The 17,561-nt window shown below is 45.7% G+C and overlaps 1 protein-coding gene across 3 annotated transcripts in view; it reads left to right on the top strand.

Moving 5' to 3' along the window:
- Positions 1 to 17,396, top strand: part of prkn (parkin RBR E3 ubiquitin protein ligase) — a 111,454-nt gene extending 94,058 nt beyond the window's left edge. The window contains exons 8-12 of one of the 3 annotated variants that reach the window (XM_066696473.1): positions 4,827 to 4,888; positions 5,802 to 5,951; positions 13,760 to 13,849; positions 16,233 to 16,350; positions 16,479 to 17,396. In XM_066696473.1, coding sequence (XP_066552570.1) covers positions 4,827 to 4,888; positions 5,802 to 5,951; positions 13,760 to 13,849; positions 16,233 to 16,350; positions 16,479 to 16,588 — 530 coding nt within the window. In that variant the 3' untranslated portion in view covers positions 16,589 to 17,396. The remainder of the gene's footprint in view (positions 1 to 4,826; positions 4,889 to 5,801; positions 5,952 to 13,759; positions 13,850 to 16,232; positions 16,351 to 16,478) is intronic. The other 2 variants (XM_066696474.1, XM_066696476.1) reach the window with 2 other exon arrangements.
- The last annotated feature ends 165 nt before the right edge of the window (positions 17,397 to 17,561 follow it).

Genomic DNA, 17,561 nt, shown 5'->3' on the forward strand with positions numbered 1-17,561 from the left:
TCGTTTGGTGTCCATTAATAACTAAGTGATCAAGGATCCTATCCAGTCTGTTTTTGAATGTTCCCAAATTGTCTCTTCAGCCACATCGCTGGGGAGTTTGTTCAGATTGTGACTCTCTGTGTGAAGAAGTGTCTCCTGTTTTCTGTCTTTGAAGCCCAATTTCCATTTGTGTCCCCGGGTCTGTGTGTCAGTGCTGATGTATATTAGCTGTATAAATAAATGCATGGTATGTGAAGAGGTCAGGAAATAAACATCATTGGGGCGGAGGTCATTTTTCCACACTAAACCTTTTAGGTTGTTTTTACGTTGACTGATTATATCTTTTGGATGAAGATGAAGTTCTGTCTTATACTGGTTGACGCTTCCATCTAGAACGCCTGCTGGGTGTGAATTGAAAGGTATAGGTGTTGAGTGAAGTCTGCCTTCTTTATATTAACAGGCCTTTGCCAAGCCCTGTCACTGTGTCCAATAAACAGTGATCTTTAAGCAATGTTATCCAGAGCTCTTGGTTTTGTCACAGACATCTCCTGTTCTCGTGTCAGTCCTTACTGACGTCCTCTTGAAGATCGGGCTCGGTGTTAGGAGGTGTCTTGGATCTGTACTATTAAAAATGAACTTCTACAGACGACTTAAAAGCCATCTTCTGCTGAACCCACAAAATATTTCAGCAATTTCACTACAACCTACACTAACACTTGAGTTTTAAATAAACACTTTTATTTTAAATAAACAATTTAATATTTATCTAGAAGTAATGTCGTCTTATCTTCTTGTTGTGTGTTTATGCGATATATAGATGAATTGGGTGCAAACTGTGAAATTAATGTAGAGAATACTGGGTTGCCGCACTGAGTAATTACATTGTAAATGCATAGTAACTACATATGTTAGTACTTACACCCCAAAATGGCCAATTAATGTAAAGCACTGCCAGCAGTTTTAATCAATATTTTTTAAACATGCTTAATCAAGGTTTGTGTGCTGTCCCTTCAATACACAAGAGAAAAGGGTAAGACTTTTTTCAGAACATAATACAGATAGCTGACTGTGAACTAAATTAAACCTGTTTATTCAAATGTACTCTTTCAGTTTACAATTTGAGGCAAATGTGTTTTATATAAATGAAGTGCTTGGTTGTGATTAAGTTTTAAACATTCAATCAGAATCCATTATGACCTGTTGTACCCTGTGCGTTCCATGCGCTGCCATTAATTGGTGCAATTAGGCAGATATTTATATTTACATAATGATGCATTTATTAGTATTTAATAACGCAACACAATTCGTCTGATCAACTGGAGTGCACTTAGACATCTTGGCAATTACAGCCAATAAGAGTGTCTGCGCTCTGAGAGAATTTGAATTCTGCAGCTTGCTGGGCTCTGATGAGATAAAAGGCGCTGTAGCCGATTGGCTGATGTGGTTGTGATGGTAGATTCAATGTTCAATACAGGTTAAAATGAGAAATATCCACCGTCTGTTCTGTGTGCAGAGGAGGGTTAAAGCCCCGGCTCTGACTTGGCTTTTTTATGCCGTCTTGAATGACACGGCTAACTGCCATATTTATTTTCATGTTTTATTTATTAAAACATGTCGCCGGGAAAGATTCAATAAGATTTATACATTTAGTTGTCAGAGACGCAGACACCAGACGCACAGTGAAAGCTTTTCATTTGCTGCCGTGTGGCATGCCAGCCAGCCAGACGTGATTGACAGCATTATTGAACATTTGCAGTTGTCCTGCAGAAGCTGCACAAATCAGCAAATGTCTTCTTTTTTTTCCCTTTTCTCGGCAAATGAGCTTCTAGAAATGAAACGTGTTGCCTTCAAAATTTGTGTCTTAAAAACCTAGAGGAGAAAGATCAAACAAAAGTCAAATATTAATTTACTTCTGCCTCTCACTCTCTCTCTATGTCTCTCATGTGTGTGTGTGTATATATATATATATATATATATATATATATATATATATATATATATATATTCCTGGATGAAAGAGAGAAATATTCAGTGCCTACAATAACTACTGTTGTCTATTGTTGACAAACAGCAAATAACAAACATCATTGTATTTCAACAATGAACACCACCCCCTCTGCGTTATTGCTTCAGTGTGTAGCTTTATCAAACTGGAGGGACATTTGAAAGATTAGTGGCACAAAAGCACAACTCTATTAACTGTCAGTGTTGGACAACAGCTCATTAAGGACAGGTCAAGCACAGTGAATAAAGTGTTGTGCTGATTACAGGGGTTGACACTTATTATATGACAGTTGCAGGCGTGACTGCAGAAGACTTTTGTCAACATTTAGATTTTATCAGTCATCCAAACACTTTATTACACTCTGCCTCTTTTTTATTGCCTTCACCTAAAGAAAATAATGAATTGTGGGACAAGGGAGGAAGAAGAATATTAATTACACACACAATACATAGACTGGCCATGTTTGACATTCATGTATTGGTTTCCATGGCTTCGTCACTGATTCTCCCATGCGCTTTACCTCATTCTACTGGGCTTTTACTATGGTGTACCACAATTAGCACCAATTCTGCAATGCCGTTAAAGACTAAACTAAACAGAAACACAACGACAACAAAAATCCCCCAAATATCACCCTCTGCGATCACCGAATAAACATTCAAGAAACAGCTTGTTTTGATTTGCATAATGCATGTAAATGACTGAGGCTGCAGGAAGTCTCGCACTGCTCGGGGTTTCTGCCCACTGAGCCAGTGAAATAAGGGAGAGGGAAGGAGAGCGGCAGCCGGCAATTGACTTCGGCACGAGCCAGTGAGTGAATTGAATGTAGTGTGAAATGATGTGCCGAGGAGATATCGCTACTCCCATTTAGATAATTAAGGGCACCGGGGATCTGTGCCTCTCAAGACCGAGAGGAGGGGAGAGACCAAGAAGGAGAGAAGTGTGTTCAACTTCCCAACGGGCGGTTAGACTCTCATTCGCGGGTGACAGTTTGCGTGCCGTGAATATAATACCTTATTTCACACTGACCTAGAGAGACCGGCACACGCATGCACGGAGAAAGCTATGTCTTAAAGCAATATGACACACGTGTGGTGGCCTGCTTTCCTGCCGCTGTATCTTGTCACCAAGATAAATAGCATCTTCCCAACCGCCTCCCTGCCCTGCAAAGTTACACAGGAATGAGAGCTTGTTCCTCAATCCAACGGAGGGGAAAACTCATACATAAATATATATGGAAAATGTGCTGATGCACCTGTTTTTGCTAAAATAATGCATCAGTGAGATGGGACGTCTAATGCAAAGCATGCCTGCTTAGGCCACTGGTATTATCTGGGGAAATCATACAAAAAAAAGAAGTGCCGTCCATCAATCGTGTAGGTAAAAATTGCTTTGAAGTGGAGTGTGGTGCCAGGGAAGTGCGTTATCAATAATGTGCCGAGAGACACTCATATGTCATGCGTCGAGACGGGTACGGGAGTGCGATTCTTCCACGGCTGGAGCAGATATCTGATTTCTTTGCATAATAAACACGACTGTGCTGTTAAATGTGTCACATATTGGCATATCCGTGTGGGAGGTGGAGAGGAAATAATAACAATCCCCATCATCATCAATATTAACATTTATATTAGGATTATTGACAGAAGTCGTCATATCAGTAGCGCTCTAATCATGTAACCAGTATTTAATGACCGTATAGGATTCCTTTCATCTGATACATTATTGCTGACGAGAGAGGTGGGGTGAGGACGGAGCATCAGCGTTTTTCATCTTTTTTTCTGTCGTGTCTGTTGTGGGATCATACCAGCTGTCTCTGTGTGTGTCTTTCAACCATGTTCATAACAAATGAGTTGTAGCACAAGGGCTGGTTTCTTTGTTTCATCTCGGCGGAGAGCAGAAATCTATCCGTAGTTATGATGTGCCAAGAAGTTTCTAAAACATCTGATACCCAGATCAGAGAGAGAGAGAGAGAAAGAGAGAGAGAGAAAGAAAGAGCAGTTTCTCTTTAGACTTTCAAACGGGGGCCTGTTTTTTTAGACCGTCACAGTTCAGCACTTCCTGCAGGCTGCGCTGTAATCACTTCAGACAGTTTTGTGTTGCGGAGTCAGAAACCTCATTTGGGTTTTCCCTTTGATAGCTTGGGATCTGTCGGCTGATTTCCCTGTAGTTAAATGATGATGATGATGATGATGATAAAGAAGCACAGCTTCTGGTCTCTGTTTGCTCCGATTCCTTTTTTTTTCCAGATGAATCCTGTTTATCTCTGTGTGAAGAAGTGTCTCCTGTTTTCTGTCTTGAATGCCTTGAAGCCCAAATTTCCTTATGGGGCCCTTAAAGATAAAGACTAGAAGGTTACTGTTTGATATTTAATCTTAGATCAATAGTTATTACCTGTGTCCGGTGAGATGGGATTCTGTGAGACATGCATAGACAAGTATACAAATGTAACTTTTAAGTTATTCAAAAAATATTCATAGGCAATTGACGTATTATTACAAACAAAATATCCCATGGTTGGGGTAATATTGTATATATTTAGTACATTGTGTGGATGTTTCTTTAGGTAAAGATGTATTCTAAACAACATATTTATTATAATGATATAATAATGATAATTGTAGTTTGTGTTTTGGAAGAGTCACAAACCTAAATTAAATGTGTAAACTAAAGCCAAACTTCATAAGAATCCCCTTGGTGTTGTTCCTGTTGTGTGAGTTTCACTCTCTTTTAATGAGGGGAGAAAAGACAAAACGCAACAGTCCCTGGGGGCTTCGGTTGTTGTACGGATGTTTTTGTTCGTTTGTTTTGCTTATTTATTTGTTTGTTGTCTTTGTTGCAGCCGGCTGTCCGGACTCCCTGATTAAGGAGCTCCATCACTTCCACGCTCTGGGAGAGGAGCAGGTGAGCGCGTCCCGGCGAGGCGGAGCTCATGAGACGCGGCCCCCCGACCCGGCTGTCCGGCTCCCAGCGAGGCGCGGGAGACACGGGAGTCTGTTTCTGTTCCTTCCCATCAGATTTGACAGCCAATTAATTGCTACCTGGTGCTGCATTGTCTTCTCACACACACACACACCTCCCGCCAGCCAGTCGGCCACGCCACTCCGCTCAGAAGCAATCATTTCCCTCGGTACATTGTTTCCGACTCCTGTGTGTAACAGGTTGTGCTTTTTGTGGGGAATGTCACTGTGGCTCAGCTGTCTCTCCTTCGTCTCTTCTGCTGCTTGTGTTGTGAGGATTGCCCCTGTAAACACCTTACACACACACACCACTTAGAAACACCGCAAATTAGTAATTCCGGAGGCTGTGTAGTATTTTCAAGGCTGTTTTGAAGGAAAAATAGATTTTCACAATGTTGTCTGCGGCATGAACACCTCCTTAACACTTTCCTCAACAATATAATCTCTGGCACCACCACCGTAATGAGCAAAGCTATTAGACACTCACACACCGGTCACTGTATAGGTCTGGCGAAGCCGTGCGGTGGAGAATAATGCTTAAAACATATAAATAAAAAACAATGAGTGTCTATATCCGACAGCGAGGACTGACCGCTCCTTAAAGCTCTTATCCATTCCAGGGACATCCCTAATTTCGATATCAGATGCATCTAGTAACTAATTAAGGTAATTAGACTTCATTACAGACACAATGGTTAACAGACAGAAAATATACATCTTATTTTTGGACCACGAGTCGAAGCTATTTATGTTCTCGGCTCCTGAGGGTGGACGGTGTTTGTTCTGCTAGTTGAGAGACTTGCTGGGACGCACGCCTCGGTTGTAAACATGTTGTGTTGTTGTTGTTTGTGCCGCAGTACGAGCGATACCTGCGCTATGGGGCGGAGGAGTGCGTGCTGCAGATGGCCGGAGTGCTGTGTCCCGCGCCGGGCTGTGGGGCTGGGCTGCTGCCAGAACCGGGCCAGCGCAGGGTCCAGTGCCAGCAGGGGGACGGCCTGGGCTGTGGGGTGAGTCGGTCCTGCAGCACTCAGACACTTGAAATACACACAAATCTATATACACTCAGTTCTATAGATAGGTGGATAGGTAGATTGTGGATCTCTCCAGCAATTGTGAGGTTCCCTCCTGTGCAGACAAACGCCCATCAACAGAAACGGGTCGTACGCATGTGGTCCAGCGACCTCCTCCGAGCTTCCACCCACCGAGATCTTATCCCCGGGGGTTCACAGGCACGACGGCCACCGCTCTCCAACTCCACCAAGGGCCCTTAATCACTTTAATTTCCGCTCGGCACAGCACAATTAAGCCTTAATTATGACGCAGTTTGCAGAATGTATTTTAATTGCCGAGTCGATTAAAGATTAGGTTGTAGTTCATGTTACATTAACAGTGATTAATTATTAAGTCCCGGCGTGTTGGTACTTGTGCAAACATTTCCACTGCCGTTACACAAGTTATAAAGCACGCATTGCCACATCCCTGTCACGTGAGACAGAGGCAAACAAAGCAGGGCATGAAAGTGTAGGATTGTGCGTTTGTGTCGAATTTGAACGGAGCCTTTTTGTTCCGCGCTCCCTGGGAAGAAAATATGACCCGATCCATGTCATCTAGGAACAAGGGCCTGTTTGTACCCTGTTCAGAGCTGCTGCTGCTCGTGAATGTTTTAGCATCTGCGGGGCGATGGAGCGAGCAGCCCTGGCTAGGGACAGGATTCCCACACTCGGGGCGTTGATGAGCCCGGAGTGAGATCGTCAGGCGGCGACTCGGCGTAATTAAGCCACGTGGGGGAGAGTCGCTGTTGTGATGAGGTCTGCTATGAGTCTGCAGCTGTTTTGCAGTCCGCCTGGTCTTGGGTCACTGGTGTGAGACTGAATTGGCAGAAATAATTGCCGGGTGAAGAAATTATTCAATAAAATATCTTTAGTCAACCAGGAAGTTTGGGAACGACAGCCAGCTACCTGTCCTACAAGATCTGATCAGCATATGGGATAACAATATGAAGTGGGGCCTGTATCATCTTCTAGTGGTGACAGACCTTCTGAGACGAGTCGTGAATAACAATCATGATAATAATGACATCTCCTCTCGTCGGGAGGCCTTTTCCCCACGGTGTTCGAAAGGACGCCCAGCATCGGTGTCCCCGGCGCGCTGCCAGTGGCGCAGCAGCCAGAGACCACTTAGCAAGGCTCTCCGACTCGTCAGCACTTCTGTGTCGGCGGCCGCAGCGGCGCCGCGTCAGACTAACCCGCTGACTGCAGTCAATGCGTATCGCCGCTGGGCATTTCAACATATCCCCGCTTGGCCTTTCCACCCGGCGATTGCGAGGGAAGTAATAAATCTTACTTCTGAAAGTGTGCGAGGGTGGCGGTGCAGATTGGAGCCCTTATTCTGGGAGTTTTGGGTGTTTTTCATGTTGTTTAAATGTCACTTTTAAGATCCATTTTGCCCAAGCTGAGTCATTGGATGTAGAAACTTCAGACCACTGTACAAGTTAGCGTAAGACTATGATTCTTATATCGGTTTTCGATGATTGAAAAGCATATTTATATAGTTGTTTGTGTGTGCGCAGGATCTATTTGTTTAACATTTCTTCTCATCACTCTTATACATTTCTGTCATCATCACTCTGTGCTAAAGACATCAAACTGACACCAAACAGCGACACACACCATAAAGTGACATGCTGGAGACACCTGGTGAGTCCTTTGGTCTGTCCCCCCCGGCTGCCACACCTGAGACCCCTCTGGTCTCCGAGTACAACGCTCTGCCCTCCCCCCCCCCCCCGCAGCTCTCGGTGTGCATCAATTAGCAATAATTACACCACTGGGGCGAGCTAATTTATTCATGAATTCTGGTGGAATTAGCAGATGTAAAAGTAGCTAATTGCACAGGAAGTCATGAGAAATCTCTGCCACAAAGGAGAGCAGCACGACGATGTGATGGGGAAGAGACGCCGTTCATGTTCTTTCCGTTACTGGTCTTGAGTTGGGTCTCCGCGAGAGAGAAAAGCAGGAGCGCAGCTCGGAGGAGGTGGTGACCCGATTTGGTCAAGTCTCACCGATTCTTGGAGCCAGTTTAAGATCCGGCGTCAGAGTTGCCTTCAACGCATCAAATCAATCCATCATAGAGGGATTGAGGGGAAGTAGTTTTCCTGTCCCAGTCATCCCATGACTACATACTGCATATATATAGAGCCTTGAAGGGGTTAAAATAGCCTGCCAGTCTCCTCAAAAGAGCACAGCGTTTAGCTACGATATCGCCAGTCAGTAGGACACAGCCAGTGCGCGCTCACAGAGGAAACGTGTGTCGACCGCGTGGAGAGAGTCTCGCCAAAAGCGCTCCTCCTCAGCCGTGCTAATCACTGGCACAGACGCACGTCTCGGAGTTTCAAAACAAACGCATTTCGGCACCGGGCTCTGAGTGACCCCCGGCTCGTCAGACAGCGGCTCCTCGACGAAGCGCACGCTCTGCATTACCGGCTTTGATAATGTAAATTCGGCTGTTGTGCTTCAAAGACGGCACAGGAGCTAAAAATAAAAATTAGCCGCCTAATCCCCAAAGAGAAAAGGGACTTCGGTGAGGAAACATTAACATGCCTTTGAAGCCCCTGAATGCTAATCCCGGCTCGCGCTCCGGTAACGTGGAGGGAGTTTGCCACCTAGTGCCATGGCAGACAATGTGTTCGGCAGATCGGCTGAGAGATGCTGTGGGAGGAGAGGAGGACAGGGAAAAGCACGGCTGGTGACTCTGCCTTGTAAGAAGTGAAGCTACACGTTTACTCGCTCTGACTCACTTGTTTACCCGTATAATCTCACGGCGTCGGGTTTGTTTGCATGTGTTTTTTGCTCTCCGTTCTCTCTCTCTTTCTCTCTCAGTGATTTTTCTTCCTGACACAGCCGCGAAGACAGCCGAGACTATTTCTTACGCCGCGGACTCCGAGGAGGGGGAGGCTGTCAAACTGCCCCGGAGGCATTCTTTGTTATTGACCTAAATTGAGATGACAGTATTGCTCGTATTAAATTGCCTTCTCACATGGCTTGCCTCGCCAAGATCCATATCTATTAATGACGAAGTGTCCAGATGCCCTGCCAAGAAAGCAATTTGTTCCTCGGTGGGGTGTCAAAGTGGCAGCTGGTCGGACGAGCCATCGGGGGCGATGCCGCGGGGCAGGCCTGCGCTTCGCCGGCGTAATGGGAAAACCTCACTGAACCGTCGCCTTCCAATCTCCGGCCCCTGTGTCTGCAACACGTCCGCGGCGAGGTGCGCGCATCTCCCTGCCCGCGCTCCACGACACCTCTGCGGCCGACGGACAATAATGTGTTACGAATGTCCGAATGCGCTACCTGCGCCCAGATCTCCGGTTTAAAGCAGGCATAGCACAAGCAGGACTTCAGAAAACTCGTATTGAGCGCGTTGTGTTGAACTATTTTATTCAGCTTTCCCGGTAGTCTGAGATCCAGGACACTGGGGAGTAATGAGGGACAACTCCTCTGGATGTGCATTGTACAGAGACGAACACATAGTAGCTCTGCTGAAGGAAGATAAGTTACTGTTTCTGCTGATGTGTATTACTCCGCCACTCTGATCTTTGTTTGCCGCTCGCTTGGTTGAACTCACTTTAATGTGAGAAATGTCAGTCGAGAGAAGCTGCTACTTCCTGCCGCCTTGTCGCACAATTATTTGAAAAACATATCTGAAATAAACAGATGGATGGGTAGCAAAAGAAACTATAATACAAGAAGGTGGCCTGGCTTTACGCCTGCAAATGAAATCCATTCATCTATGGGACACCCTTTTGGATGATATCAAAGCCAGAGCAGTCTATTAAATAAACAACCAAAGAAATCTGTTTCGTTGACTTTAAAAACTACTAAAATGCATCGCGGAGGTTAATAAAATATCCCCGTACGACTTCAAATTACGTCGGCAAATTGGACTAGCTAAAAAACGTGTCCTGAAATCTCGTGCCTCATATGGTGTCATATCACATCCCACTGACATGAAACAAAGTCGCCCAAGAAGTGTGTCTGATGTGGATAACTAATAAAAGAGGTTAAAATGTGGGGAGCAGATTCTGCGGGGAATACCATATCGGTGTCACTTTGCTCAGATGTGCATTCTTTCTATGGTGCATGTTTTACAATAGATGTATAGTGTGTGTGTGTATTATAAAACATTTATTATGAAATACACCTATAGAACTTAATGGTATATATATTGTGCAGCTGCGAGTTATTGAAACAATATTGCCGCGGCCGACAATGTTATTTTGGTCGAGGAGACGCGCATTTATTAAAGCCGTAAGATAAATGAAACCTCTGCTGCCGGTGACTGGCTGTGAGCCGCCACCTTGACCCGACCCGAGAGCCAGGCAAGGACGGCGATGCATCCTGCCCGGACCCCGAGGCTGATTCGCACCTGCTGGGGACCGTCCCCGGAGACGCTCGCAGACAGGCGAGGGAATGGCGGACAAAACATAAATAATCGCCGTTGTGAATGTGCTCGATGGTACTCGACTGCGTTGTCTTTGGGAAAGGAGAGAATTTGAGTCGGCGGTAGATCACGAAACGCGCGGCTTTATCGGCCTGGCATAGAGGGAAGACTGGCCTGTGGCTCTCTGTGGACGATCACTGGCTTTGATGGAGTGCCCACGTGTGTTTGTGTGTGCTCAGTTTTATGCTTGATGTTGTGTGACATGCATGCTTTGGTATAACTTGCGGCATCATTTTCTCCAGGTCTCTCGCAACACCCGTGCATTGTGGGGGCTGCGAAAAAGTCCACTCCTTCTTTGTCTCTGCGTCCGCCACTCAGCTTAGTGACCGAGGACCTACCTAGCCTCGGCTGGTTTCCAATTTCTCTTTTCCATCCACTTTAAGACCTTAATTTCCTCCTTCCTGCCCGTCACGCTCTTTTCTTCATTCTGAAAAGCGGCTGTGTGTATATATCCCTCTGCCGTGTATGCCATATTGATTTCTCCTCCCGGGTCGCTTTTCATTTCACGGTCCCTGCCGTGGCGTCTCGGCCCGCTCGCTGTGTCTCTTTGTGCTCGTCCCTCTCGTCTGGCGCGTGACTTTTGTCCCCCGATCGGTGGGTGGACCCGTGGCGGCCGAGGCGCTCCTCGCAAATTCACTTCGGGAACAAAAGAAAACGTATCAGCGGCACCACGGGACGGATAAACCCATTCCTCTCCAACTGGGCTCGAACTACCGGTCAGAGGGGAGGAGGGCATGTACATAATTGTGTCTCTTTCTTCTGCTTTCATTGACAATACAGTCCGCGGCCGCGCTGGCACCCTGATATCTATAATCACAAGATGCACACAGTCTGTATAGATCTTTCCTGCAATCGCTCACCTGTGGGTTCTTCACTTTGTTCGCCCATTCGAACACCACTCCCACAAATCCCTAGCTGTGCCGTATTTTGTGTGGGGGAACAGTGACGTGGTTTATTGTCCTATAGAACTTCTCAAACCAAGAATCAGGGGACCAGTTTCAAGAGGCAGAGATACTGTCATCAGAGCTCAGCTGCTTGAAAGGTTAATAACTTTCTTGCTAATCTTAAAATAGTCTCCCACAAACTGACACGTGTTGCTTATTTATTCCCTTTTCTGAACACATGATACAGCCAGCATTTTGAAAGTATGTTATAAACTCTGGTTTAAACACAGTACAGCACCAGTATTGACCCATATCATAACAAAATCCACAAAAAGTGAAGGCCAGCAATATGGATGGACAATATGAGCCGAGAGGTTAAAGTGTTTCTGAAATGCTACAGTCGGACGTCTCTTCAAAGGCTGTTACCCACCGCTGGTATCTGTGGCGATGTGTGTGCGTTTCAGATACACACATCAAAGCGACAGAACAGCTGACAAGCCCGTTCCTCATATTCTACATAAGTAGTAGAATAAGGGTGAATAGAAACGGGAATGACACTCGAGTTCAGTGGAGCCGGTTGGCAGTTTCCCTCGGTGCCGTTCGAAGGACAGATGCACTCAGCTTGTTTGGCTTGTCTGACAGGACGTTTTAAAAATTGCTCAAAAAGGCAGAACGGGTATTCTTCTCCGTCGGAGGCGCACTCTCTGGTTGGCAGGACGGTGAGGCTTAATTGGAGGTGACAGAGGCGACAGGGATCGGGCTGCGGAGACGCGGGAAGAGGCACAAAGCTATGCATCGCGGCTGACGTAATGAGGTGTTAAAAGCGCTTTCAATAGAGAGAGTTAGTGTGGATAGTTTTTTATTCTGTGGCTGGCTCTGACTGACACCGGCTACATGCCTAACCTTTTTAGATCTGCGTAACACTTCAGGCTGTCAGGGGAGGACCGTCCATATAAAGAACAGCTCTGGCAAATGATAGTAAGTGTTGCTCTTTGTCGGTATTTAGAGAAAATGCCAAACCAACTCAGCATTCGGAGTCCCTGTGAATGGAGTCTAACGGGGATTACATCTGTGCTAATCGGTGCAATGTCTTGGCAATCCTGTACATTGATTTATATTTGTCTTCCATCGCTACTGATTGGAGACCTGGAGGGAAAAAACTCATGCTTGTGTGTATTTAGTTCTCCTTGTGCTGTGAGAGAGTCCGTGTGTCAGCTCTTGTCTGTTTATTACTGTTATTATTATAAACTGTGCTTCTCCGGGGGTGGTCTGGGAACCCGGACGCCGTGATTGCTCTTGATTTTTGAGGTGCGGTGTATAAAAAGCACAGTGACCTTTCTGTTGGCAGCCGTGGTCGAGCCGCCGGCATCGTCGATGAGAAATGGCCGGTGTCTCAGCCCGCCTGCCCTCACAGAGACAGGGACGTGGCCGCGCAGATCCCGTGTGAGAGAGGAGAGACGGGCTGTCTAAAATAAACGTTACAGAGGTCTAATTTTGAACCAAAGATGTGGCACGTCCTGATGAATGAACGATCTGCTTTCCAGAAACCTAATAAAAAAATGGTAGCTGGACCACCTGACATATTGATCTTTAAATGCTGGAGAGAGAACAACAGATTGGGGGCTGCTTTAGTGACTTGACTTATTTAGGGTTGGGTCACCTCAGACATAGTTGTGTGGGCGATACCATCAAGAGCAAACAGCCGCCACCGGTAAGGAGACACACCTGTCTGCCCTTCAGCTGTCTCTCTCGGGGTTCCTCTCCTCTGTTCCTGGAGGTCATGTGTCCCCCTTTGGTCCCTGCTAACCTACATCAGATCCTCTTTCCCACCCTCCTTCTCTATCCTTCTTTCCCTCGTTTGAGTTAAAAACCTGTATGACATCTCATGAGAACAATGACTCACTATCCGATATTTAAACCAAAACGCAGCAAATCCTGCTGTTCAGCCGACAAATGGGGAGAAGAGGCTGTGAGACATTGGAGAAAAATGGTTTATAAAGAAAGAAAGGAACAGAGGCGGGGAATGGGATTGGTTTCTGGGGATTAGTAAATTATCTTATGTGGCGATGCTAAGAGAGAGGGCTGTAAATAATTTCACTGTAAAACATGTCCTCCAGGGAACGAGTCTCTGCTGAAGTAAGGTGTTCACTTTCTGGTGTGTATCGGCATCTGGATAAATCTGTATTGATTGGCTCAGAAAAGGGTTTCTCTTACATTGTTTCGAGTTGTTTCGGCATTCGTTTGAGGGGATGGTGCGGTTTCTTCCCCTCTTTCTGCTGGCGAATGTTGATATTGTCATATGAATGAGGAACTTTAATAGAAAATTAAAACCTGGCAAAGTGCACAACAGTAAGGATTTTAGTTCCAGAAAGCCTTTATCTTGTAGACTCTAACGCCCGGTGTTGATCAACTTTGTTGTGTGTGTCGTTTCTTTGCAGTTTGTCTTCTGCCGGGAGTGCAAGGCTTCGTACCACGATGGCGACTGCAGCGCCGCCCTGCTGCCGGGGCCGAGAGACGCGGTGATGCAGGTAGGACTCACAGAGATAGTGCACAGATACATACTCGGCCACATATACAGAAACAAAACCACAGTATCCCATTTTAATAACGATCTCCCTGAATCCTGGTGCTGCTGGGAGCTGAGGCTCAGTTCCAGAGGAAAAACAATAAACACCAGTCTCCATTCTGCTGTTTGTGATGAGATTTAGTGGCGTGAAGTGAAGTGGAGGCTCGGGCCTGGAGGCACTAATCAGGCCGAAGCAGGCCATTGTTTGGAGAGAATTGACCCCCAGAGCCGGTCCGATCCCTTATCCCCGTTATTCATGACTCCAGAAAACAGCAAAATGATTGGGAATAATGTATTTTAACCGTCCCTCTGCGGATCCAAATCAACAAACCTGCCTCGAGAAGTTATATCACTGACCGGCGCCATCGAAGGAGAAGGGGAATGCCATCTGTTATCTGTTAGTTAGTTAGTCTATAATAAAAGTCTGAATAAAAGATCTGGAGGATTAGTGGTAGGCGTGTGTTATAGACCACCCAACTCAGATATTCAGAAAGATGTTGCATTGTACAGTGTAATCAGGACTGCATGTAGCAAGGATGTGGCTGTTATAATGGGGGATTTCAATTTCCCTAACATAGACTGGGAAAGCCCGGTTCTGACTACAGAAGCAGAAATAGAAATGGTTGAGATGATAAATGACTGCTTTCTAACTCAATTTGTCAGGGAACCAACCAGAGAGAGGGCATGTATTGACTTTTCAAATGACCAAGATAGTCAGGGGGACACTAGTTAGAGAACCAATGGCAAATTGTAATCACAACATGGTTAGCTTTGAGGCATTCTTTCAAAAAACAAGGTCCAAGTCTAAAACAATGGTCTACAATTTTAGAAAAGCAAACCTTGAAGGTATGAGTCGGCACTTAGAAGAGGTAGACTGGAGCACATTGGATACAGAGTCAGGTGAAAATGGATGGGTATATTTTAAGAATATACTACTTGAGGCTCAGGAGCAATTTGTACCAAAAAGCTTTGGCCAAAATGGTTTAATAGAAAATATCAAGAGAAAGAAAATGTTGTATAGCACATACAAAAGGGATGGAAACAAAACAAAATACAAAGAATGTTGAACTGCAAAGAGATCTTAAGAAAGAGATCAGGAAAGCAAAGAGGGAAGGTTCCACAACAAAGACTGATCCTCAAATTGGAAGCTGTAGGCATTCAGGGTAATGTAAGTAGATGGATTATGAACTGGTTAATGTCTAGGAAACAGAGGGTGTCGATTAGAGGAGTCGCTTCTAACTGGAGTGAGGTTGTTAGTGGAGTTCCACAGGGATCAGTACTAGGGCCTGTGCTTTTTCAAATCTATATAATATTCAAAGGGACTTAGATAATATTCAGTTGTGGGCCGACACCTGGCAGATGAAATTCAATGTGGACAAGTGCAGGGTATTACATGCAGGTAACAATAATGTCCACTATAATTACACTATGGGAGGAATAGAACTAGATGAAGTAATGCATGAGAAAGACCTAGGCGTCTATGTGGACTCCTCACTTTCTCCATCCAAACAATGTGGGGAAGCAATAAAAAAGGCAAACAGAATGTTAGGGTATATTGTGAAAAGTGTAGAATTGAGAACAAGGGCAGTGATGTTCAGACTGTACAATGCACTAGTTAGAGCTCATCTGGATACTGTGGACAGTTCTGGGCTCCACACTTCAAGAAAGATATCGCTGCTCTAGAGGCAGTTCAGAGGAGAGCAAGCAGACTTATTCCAGGTCTGAAGGGAATGAACTACTGAGAGACTGAGGACCTGAACCTTTTCACCCTGGAACAGAGGAGACTACGTGGGGACTTGATCCAAGCCTTCAACATCATGAAAGGCATCGACCACATCAAACCAGAGGAGCTTTTCCAGATCAGCAGGGACACACGCACCCGGGGACACAAATGGAAATTGGGCTTCAAGGCATTCAAGACAGAAAACAGGAGACACTTCTTCACACAGAGAGGCGTCACAATCTGAACAAACTCCCCAGCGATGTGGCTGAAGAGACAATGTGGGATCATTCAAAAACAGACTGGATAGGATCCTTGATCACTTAGTTATTAATGGACACCAAACGAGCGCGATGGGGCGAATGGCCTCCTCTCCAATGGACACTCTCTTATGATCTTATGTTCTTATGTTCTAATGCAAGCATTATTGTCTGATTGAGGATGCAGGTGCCAGTTCTGCCACAAGAGGGCAACTGTTGCACCAGTTAAGGATTAAAACAAACAATGGAAACAGGCACAGTGGTATTTAGGCAGAGATGCCTGTAGAGAGAGAGAGAGAGAGAGAGAGAGAGAGAGAGAGAGGGGCCCCCCGAGATAAACAGTCTGCCTGCCCATGTGTCCGCAGGGCTTCGTCACCGACGAGGAGGCAGCGCGACAGGCGAGCTGGGAGCGGGCGACCCGGGAGACCATCCAGAACACGACCCGGCCCTGTCCCCGCTGCCGGGCCCCCGTGGAGAAGAGCGGTGAGTGCCCCCCCCCCCCCCCGCTGGCATCGAGTGTGACATTTTTGTCTAAACTGCAAAACCGAAGTGCAAAAACAGTTCAGTCATTCAGTTCCTTTTTTGACTGTGTGTGTGTGTCTGTCCTGCAGGGGGCTGTATGCACATGACGTGTCCACAGGCTCAGTGCCGGTTCGAGTGGTGCTGGCTGTGCGGCGTGGAGTGGAACCGGGAGTGCATGGGCGACCACTGGTTCGGCTGAACGGACACCGGCCCGGGACCTGAACACCGGCCGGAGTCGAGCCACACCTGGACCCCTGACGCACAAAGCACAAAAGCAACGATACAAATCTTTGACACGTTCTAACAATATGAATAACTTGTGAGTGCATACAGACGTGTGTGTTCTCCTCGTCGTGTGTGAAAAGCACCTGTTCTGCTCTGACTGCAGTGGTCGAGGTAGAGTAGTGAATTGTATTACAGGATTACAATGTGGATTTTCAGGGAGAAAATATATTGATGTGTGTTATATTATTATATAATTATATAATCAGGATCATTTAGCTGCACTGATATGCAATGGATATTTTAACCAGTGGTGTCAAACCAGAAAAATGGGGGAAGGATGTCCTGTACGTCTTCAGAGTCGCAGGACAATCACCTGCACATGTGTTATCAGGAAAACCTCTTTATTTACATTCCTGCACAGCTGAAGACACGCTTGACGAAGATTGTGTGACTGTAGTCAGGGTTAAACTCCACTGTGTGTCACTCATCACACACTGTAAATCTTGTTGAAATAAAGCTGTGAATATAAACTGCAATACCAGGTAACAACACAGAATATACATTATTATAATGTATTCATATCATACACACTTATCTAGCTATATGTTAGATAAATACTTGCGTATGTGTCTCAGATCATCTCTTAGATCAGTTTGTCAATAAAACGTTGTCGCTGTTTATCTGACAATTTGTATTTTTTCTTTCTTTATTAAAATATTAAATGTAAAATATGTTCAATCCACCCCACAACAATAAACTTCAAAATGCCAACATTTCTCTGACCTTTGCTATGATAAACCTAATGATTTACAGCTTTACGACCAGGTGATGTCAATTTATGGAGCTCATAGTGGGCCTCCAGCAGAGGATTATCATCAGGTGATCTGTGGACCCAGACTCCCGGCCGAGTCCCTGTGCCGGACAGCCCAGTAACCGCCCCCCCACCC

Source organism: Amia ocellicauda, chromosome 23 (assembly GCF_036373705.1).
Source record: "Amia ocellicauda isolate fAmiCal2 chromosome 23, fAmiCal2.hap1, whole genome shotgun sequence".
Taxonomy (NCBI): Eukaryota; Metazoa; Chordata; class Actinopteri; order Amiiformes; family Amiidae; genus Amia; species Amia ocellicauda.